At 39.1% G+C, this 7,923-nt stretch overlaps 1 protein-coding gene across 1 annotated transcript; it reads left to right on the top strand.

Moving 5' to 3' along the window:
• Positions 1–3,211: 3,211 nt before the first annotated feature.
• dmrt2b (doublesex and mab-3 related transcription factor 2b) lies at positions 3,212–7,269 on the top strand. Its single transcript, XM_077607395.1, has 3 exons — positions 3,212–3,475; positions 4,662–4,767; positions 4,966–7,269. Exons 1-3 carry the CDS (start codon positions 3,299–3,301, stop codon positions 5,781–5,783), a joined length of 1,101 nt encoding a protein of 366 aa, XP_077463521.1. The 5' UTR covers positions 3,212–3,298; the 3' UTR covers positions 5,784–7,269.
• Positions 7,270–7,923: the final 654 nt, after the last annotated feature.

The following is a 7,923-nucleotide window of genomic DNA, read 5'->3' as shown; positions in this document are numbered from 1 at the left end:
AGTTTTAGCCATCAGGAGCACATGACCTTGAGAATTCCTGACAGAAAATGAGAAATATGAAAAGATTTTGGCTTTTATAGCCTGTGGTTTTAAACTTTTGATCAGGTGATAAATAGTTTGTTTGTTTGTTTTTTTAATTACAAGATCCAAATGTTTTTGTTTGACTCTGACCTTTTTCTTTTGCATATTCTAGCTCTATTTTAAACCTCATTAAGCTCCAAATACTCAAAATGGATAATCTGTTTTCCGCTTGTTTTAAGATTTTGATCAAATCTGTCTTCAAAGTTGGAATCGAAAAGCCGTGTCCGAATTGCAATATACGCAGAGCAAATAAAAACTTTAAAAACCCAGCCTCATTGTGTCTAATATGATGGTGTTAAAGTGTGTTTATTTCGGTGGCGTGTGTACAAATCAAGACTTAACCAAGCTTGAAAGCCCAAAAAGTCCCCCAGGTGCAGGTTTAACCTCTCTTGCGAAAGCTGTCAGCTTATTGGCATCTGCTTTGTGCTGATAACTGCTCAGGTGTCCTTTATACTCCTTAGAAGTGGTGGATAAAGCTGCTAAAAGCTTTGTGGAACGGCATCGTGAATCGCAAACCAATGTTTTTACTCTGCTCTTTGAAGAGTCTTAAAATTCAGCTCAGGATTTAGTTGGGGGGTTGCAGTCTACAAGTTCTTGTGTTTACTTACTTCTTCTAAATGTCAGCACAAAGCCTGAAGTTGGAGTAACTGTCCTTGAGGGTAGCTCACAGGTTATCTGTCTTTGTTGTTTAGTTTGAGTTAAATCAGAAGATGATTGAGGTTTCTTTGCTTGGATGGAGAGGCAGAGAGAGCAGGACATGATGACAGGCCAAACAGGGGAGAGTGGAGCATGCTGTCAAACTCCATCTCTATTGTATGCATTTAGGGTGAGCGGCACAAGAATATAAACAACCTCAGGTCATAGTCGAAAGACTGGGGAAGAAGGAATTGTCACAACAAAATGCCACTCTTGATGAAATTCTATGAGTTATGAAGGGTTCTTTTTTCTGGTGAACTTTTTTTCCACAAGTGAATGTGTACTGTGGTTCTGTTGTCCTTAATCCGCTGCTGGATCATTTAGCAGAATGTAAAAATATCGTTTATTTTGCTGCCAGATAAGTGAATAGATGGAGTGTTAAGATGTGCTTAGGTAGAAGTAGGAAGGGTTTTTTAGTTTATCCAGGTGCGTGATTCGATGGTTGGCTGTTCGCAGGGCACGAGAAGACGGACAACCATTCAAAATCACATTCCTACCTATGGGCAATTTTGAGCTTTCAATCAGCATACCATGGATGTCTTACGAATGTGGGAGGAAACCGGAGTACCCGGAGAAAACCCGCACAGGCTGGAGATAGAACATGCAAACTGCACACAGGAGGACCACCCTGGATTCGAACCCAGGACCCCTGAACTGTGATGCTGACACCCTAACCACTCATTCGCACGGCCGCCTAATTTTAGTTTTAATTTTGCTTTACACAATTGACACCCCCGTACAGTGAAACAAAGCAAATGCATGTTTGCAACCATGTTTAGAATGTAAACAAGATCACCCCTCTCAATTATTTTTATGCTCTCACATGGTTTTTGTAATACATAAGCTGCCTGACAGACAATAAAAATGCGCAATTTTATCAATCCGAATTGTGAGTTTGTGAAGTCATAAAGTCATAGATTGTTGAGGCTGGAAGGGTTAAAATTTTACTGTTACCTGTACAGGATCTAATAATTTGACTGAATGAACATTTTTCCATTTGTATGTCCAACTTTACAACGTCTTTTTGAGTCTGTATCCGTTTTTGCTACCGCAACCAAGATGGCGCCGTTCAAGTGGCAGCCGGTGGCGGTAGCTCGGTCCACTCTTGCTCGTTTTGTGTTTTTGCTGCTTTTCTGTCTTAATGATTTGATTTGGTGATTCTTAATGATCCCATTTACTTTGATTTGCTTTGTACTTTGTGCTTTTGCTTTTGCTTTGTTGTTCTGCGGCCTTTGCGACTACTGTCTAACTTATAACTATGCCTTTTCTCTTGCTACTGTCACAATGAAATTTCCTGAATACGGGATGAATAAAGTTATCCAATCCAATCCAATCCGATGGGTCAGTTTTGGAAGACAATAATAATCACGAATGTCACTACACGTTTTGAACAGTAGGACGCGCACTTTTCACACTATGTATCTCACTCTGCGTGTGTCAGGTCCACAGTCAGTAACTCAGGAATGCATTATTTTAAGCTTGTCATACTACTACGACTGTATTAAATGGTTATAGTAGTTAGTATAGTAGCTAGTGAAGTATCTTATGCCACAGTACACATAACTAACATAATGAAACCCATATATATGTAAAGAGCCCATTTGTAACATCAGAAAATTAATTAATAAGGACCATTTATTTATTGGACTTTGGCTGAGTTTGCAATTATATATATATATATATATATATATATATATATATATATATATATATATATATATATATATATATATATATATATATATATATAACATTTCATATGGAGCCCTTAATGCATATTCCATTAGTCTTCTCTCCCAACCAGGCAAGTTGAGGCAGCGACAACTTCCCGGGTGGGCCGGGTATATTGAGGCAGGTCAGGTGAGGAGCTTAAATAGAGAAAGTGACTTTCCTGAAGGTGGGCTCCCCTAAATGTTTGCTGCGCAGGAACTTGGAAGCATGTGTGTCCCTCTTGTTTATAGAAGGCGCGTCTGATAGCAGCTGAGAGCGGCTTAACTTTTCACGTCTGACGGTAGGCAATAAACTTTCCACCTTAAAACAGAATTACACTTGTATGCTGTATCAGTCTTTGATGTGTAAAGGGAGTCCATACAGGGGTATGCATATTTTCTTTAGCATTGCAAATTTGTGTTAAACTGCAAATGACAACTGAATAATCCAGTAAATTTATTTATCTTACAATAATTAAATAGTGTATGAATAACATTACACGCATCACATTTTGAATGTGTATATCTTGTAACATAACGCTGGCAATTTCAAAATATTTTGTTTTACAAATATGGACATTTCTAGATTTGCCACAGAAGTCCAATCAATTGGAGGGAAGAAAATCTTGATACAAACTGAAAACGAGGTACAATTAAAAATATATATAATTGATTTTATTTATTTATTTGTTTATTTATTTATTTATTTATGTGTGTATTTATTTTTGTCATGACAAACGTTTTGGAGTGAGCACTGACCCACTGTAACTGAAGAGAGAACCCATCGTTGCAGAAGGAAGAAGTCGCTGAAGATGACCCGGAGTCCCAAATGTGCTCGCTGTCGGAACCACGGCGTGGTCTCGTGCTTGAAAGGTCACAAACGCCTATGCCGCTGGAGGGACTGCGGCTGCGCCTGTTGCCTGCTGGTGGTGCAGCGGCAGCGCGTCATGGCTGCGCAGGTCGCGTTGAGGAGGCAGCAGGCTGCAGAGGTGAGAGGGCGATGCATCATGTACATGCTTTGTTACGGACAGGTTGGTCGATTCAATTCAATTAAAATACAACACATCGTTTCCAATATACTTGTTTGGGAAAAATGAAGATGCAACCAAGTTGGGTCATTGTTGTCCGACAACAGGTTTCTGTAGAAACCAAATTCACGGCTTTGCTAGTAGCATTTCATTCATCTTCGGGCGGAGGCAGACTATACCATTGTCAGTGGTCCCCAACCACCGGTCCATGGAACAGTACCGGTCCGCCAGCCACCTGGTGCCGGTCCGTCAGAGAAATAAATGTTAACATTTTCAACCTCGCTTTCCTACTTTAAATCAGAAAAGTTTTTATAATAATAATACATAATTGCTATTATACCCAGGACTTGTTTTTTTGCCGTAGTGGACGTCGTCCGTCCAACATACATCCTTACTACCCCGCAAATTTTGTAACTGATAGGTTCACCAAAGGTATTCCCAAATTCATATTTCAATAAAAGAGGCATCTGAAGTCATATCCTTTATTTCTTGCAAGAAGAGAATCGATCCACACGCGTCTCCGGTCAAGATCATTCTAATAACTCGATGTCTCTCTCGCTAATTTATTCATAAGATTTTAACACTATGCCCCACAGAAGTCTAAACATTTTTAGAGTCTCATAACAATTTATCTCAGTTCTCAAAACAATTGTAGGTCTGTCGAATCTTCCCAAGAGAGTTTTGATGTGAACCATCCTGAGAAGCTGATGCTTCCCAAAATAATCCACAATTCCCGAGTGCTTGTTGTGAACCATCTTGAGAAGCCGATGCTTCCCAAAACAATCCACCGTTCAATGTGAACATCTTGATGCTTCCCAAAACAATCCACAGTTCGATGTGAACCATCTTGATGCCCAGAACAATTCACAGTTCTCTTGATGCGAACCACAGTCATTACTTTTGCAAGAGATGTATTAAAATGCCCTTTGTATTAATGTCAATAACTCTAAAATTAAAGCAAAGCGTTCTTCGTTGCAAGCACATATATAATGATTAATATTGATACACATTTATAATAATGATAAACCTAACAGTAACCTTTGGTCTGTTTGCAGAAAAAGAACATAGAGTAAGACAGCAGTTATTTATTTTGTCAATTGATTCTCTGGGTCCAAAAATCTTGACATTGTTGCATTGTATCTTTCAGGGAAAGAGAGGTGTAAAGCGTGCAACTAGTTCACAGAGGACTTTCTATCAACACTCCACTGGGGCAACAGAAGCAAGTATGGTGCAAACCAAAAGCATCCTGAACGGTGAAGTTAAATCAAATCCTTCTCATTCGTAAATTTTGAATTTAGGTGTTTCCATAGCAATAAAAAATGTACGTATGTACAAATTGCCCTCTGTACTTCAAAACTGTAATAGACAGGTTACATAAATGCAAAAGCTTGTTTTCAAATGACTTCAGGTTATACAAATATAACCTGAACATGTCTTTATGGGAACTGCAGGGCTGACGACACAGGAGGTCAAGAGTTCATGTTGTTCAAGGCAGACGCAGTGTGATCATACACAATTTACAAGCTCCGCCATTAGTGCCCGCATGAGGAAGAGACGAACGTTTGCTGACAAGGAGTTGGAGAACGTGATGCTGGAGCGGGAGCTCAGACAACGAGGGTTCCAGAATGACCTCTGCCTTCCCCATAGTACCATCCTCCCTTCATTTTATCAACTGCCTCTACCCATCACCCCTAGCTTGCCATCATTCAACAAAGTCCCTTCATCTCCAGAGATGTCAGGCTTTGGATCTGTATGTAATAATCAATTTAAGCCTCTTCAAGACTGGGACTTCCATTTCTATCACTATTTTCACTTTAAGGGCACAACATCTACGAAATGTGACTCCCAGATCCACAGAAGCTCTGGGCAAACAAACGATCATAAGGATCAAATGCAAGATACCTGGAAAGACTGTGAAAAGCAACATACATCAGAGCTAATACCACGGTCTTTACAACATACTCTCAAATACTGTCGTGGCACTTTATTGGACTTCAAAGCTCACTCAAAACCAAGAGAAATTCAAGCCTCTAGTGTCACACACTCTATTTTTGTATCAGATCAAGAGATCCTGGATTTGCGAAATGTCAAGGCCCCGAACAGGACCTTTGATCCGTTAGCGTTGACAGAGAGGGACTGGTGTGCTGACACTCCTGCTGCCCTGACGCATCCACGTGAAAATCCTGTCAGGAACCTTCCTGGCAGCTCAGGCAGGACTCCAGCTGTGAAGCCACTACCTTTCTCAGTAGAGGCTCTACTAAAGGCATGACAAGTCATTGGAAACTACTTGGCTTTGTTCATCTGCCGGGATCACTTTGACTTTGTATTACACCGACAGAAGCTGCTTTTTATTAAAACTAGAATAGCACTCAGCAAAGTTCTGAAACCCACTACCCCTGTACTAAAAATACTGTGCCAAAATGTTATATGTTTTACATTGTCCAAGTTCAGCCAATTGGCAAATTGTTGTTAAGGTGTAATTTATAGATCAATCTGATAATTATCATCTAATATGATAAAGGAAACATTGGGAATAAAATTATGTTACATGAAAAATCTGTTTGGTTAATGTTATACTGTATTTGAATTACAAAAAATGTATACTTTAAACTGTGGCCCATTGTGTTGTTAGCGCGTCGGCCCCACAGTTCTGAGAACGAGGGTTCGATTCCAGAAATCAGCTGGGATAGGCTCCAGCACCCCTCATGACCCTAGTGAGGATAAAGTGGTTCAGAAAATGAATGAAGGAATGAATGAAGCTGGTCTGGATCTGGATATAAAGAAATTATTACCCATTGAAAAACTACAGGAAAAAATATTTGATAAAGAAGACACAAAAAGAATAGATTGTTATTTACTATAATGCATTAGCTGTATTAGCTTTTCTTAGTGCAGAAAGTCAATACAAGACAATACAGAAATGTATATATTCAAATATAACAATTGGTTTTCACCTTCATTGGGAGTCAGGGGATCAACCGGCATGTCAAAATAAAATATTCTGTAACATTCACTTTATTCAAGTTAGGGTTGAAAAGAGAGTTTTGGCAGAAAACCTTTCCATGACAGTCCTACTCGTCTAATTTCTTGAACACCTGTCAGTTGCTGGCTGGGCAAAACATTTCCATTCTGGGGCAATCTCATTCACTTGACCTGGCTCTATGTTCTTTTTCACCTCTCTTTCTCGAGGTCAAGAGGGCATTAGGGGAACTTGAAGATGTCTTGTTTTGAAAACATAAAGTATGGGTATATGAGGAAGATCCCACTGCAGCAAAGAAGGCGGGAATGTGCATTAGGTGTCACCTCAGATGGGAAAATAAGTAGTTTGAATTTCAGATATTTTTTTGAAGTTAGTACAGAAACCTTCTTGTAAAATCCTTCTGATATCTAAATAGTGCAACCATACTAATACTGTATGGATAGAGTCATTGTTGCCAAGGTAGCATTTTTGTATGCTAACCTGGCACAGCCAATTTATCTGTAAATGCATTTGATCTATATCCACTTTTTACTTTTTTATTCCCTGTTTATTTATTTTTTCTACACTGCTCTGTAATATCAGTGAGATGGAGGTCTGATACGGTTAACAACTATGAACCTTGTGGCGTCAACACAGGTGATAGGACTCCCTTTGTTTGCTTATATCTGCCATCACATCGGAATGCTTCACAGACGAGCTGAGGGTTAGCTTCCACAAAAAAAGATGTGGATATGGCTTTGAAAGCAATTACTATGTGAAAATGTGATGCAATGTATAAAATTCACAGAGACACGTCCAAGAATGTTATCTTTTTTGGGTGAAAACACATTTTCATCATCTATGATTAAATGATAAGCACACATCAAAAAGGGATGATAATGACTTTTGTGGATCATAACACAGAGGATATAAATCAGTTTTCTCTGCTACAAAGCAAGTGGTAAGACCAATTCCTGCTTAATGTATCATTTCTGTTTGTCCTTTGAGAGTTTGCTTGGCATCTTGGTAGTGTTTTTCTTCATGAAATGCACTGCACTTTCGATAGATTTCAGACAGAATTTGATAGAAACACTAGCTTCATTACTTTGACTAACTTGGAACCATTTCAATTCATAATGACTGTTTTAATAATATTATCTTTTGCTGGTCAGAGGAAGAGCTGGAATGGGCAAAGGCACACACAAGGTTTTCTTAGTGAAAACCATTGCGCTGACAAAGCACTTCCTACAAGCTGAAACCTGTTTTTAGTTCAGAAACTCCACACTATCACTCTCAACACCTACTCAAATCTTGCAGTTTAGCTCTCTATGTGAGCCACTGATATCTACTTCGAAATGCTTTTTTTATATTATTCCTTTTCAAAACGCTTGGCCAACTTCATTTAACGTTTGGTTGTGAACCAAGACTAGGCATGAACCGAAGTATAGAC

Source organism: Stigmatopora argus, chromosome 8, assembly GCF_051989625.1.
Source record: "Stigmatopora argus isolate UIUO_Sarg chromosome 8, RoL_Sarg_1.0, whole genome shotgun sequence".
Lineage (NCBI taxonomy): Eukaryota > Metazoa > Chordata > Actinopteri > Syngnathiformes > Syngnathidae > Stigmatopora > Stigmatopora argus.
The sequence above is the reverse complement of the archived record's forward strand: the minus strand, read 5'-3'. Positions and strand labels throughout refer to the sequence as shown.

What these genes read in the sequence shown, in the direction of transcription:
- dmrt2b (XM_077607395.1), top strand. Translation starts at nt 3,299, where the DNA reads ATGACCCGGAGTCCCAAATGTGCTCGCTGTCGGAACCACGGCGTGGTC. An exon ending in GGAGGCAGCAGGCTGCAGAG is followed by an intron (nt 3,476 to 4,661) that starts GTGAGAGGGCGA and finishes TGTATCTTTCAG; the next exon opens with GGAAAGAGAGGTGTAAAGCG. An exon ending in AACCAAAAGCATCCTGAACG is followed by an intron (nt 4,768 to 4,965) that starts GTGAAGTTAAAT and finishes TGGGAACTGCAG; the next exon opens with GGCTGACGACACAGGAGGTC.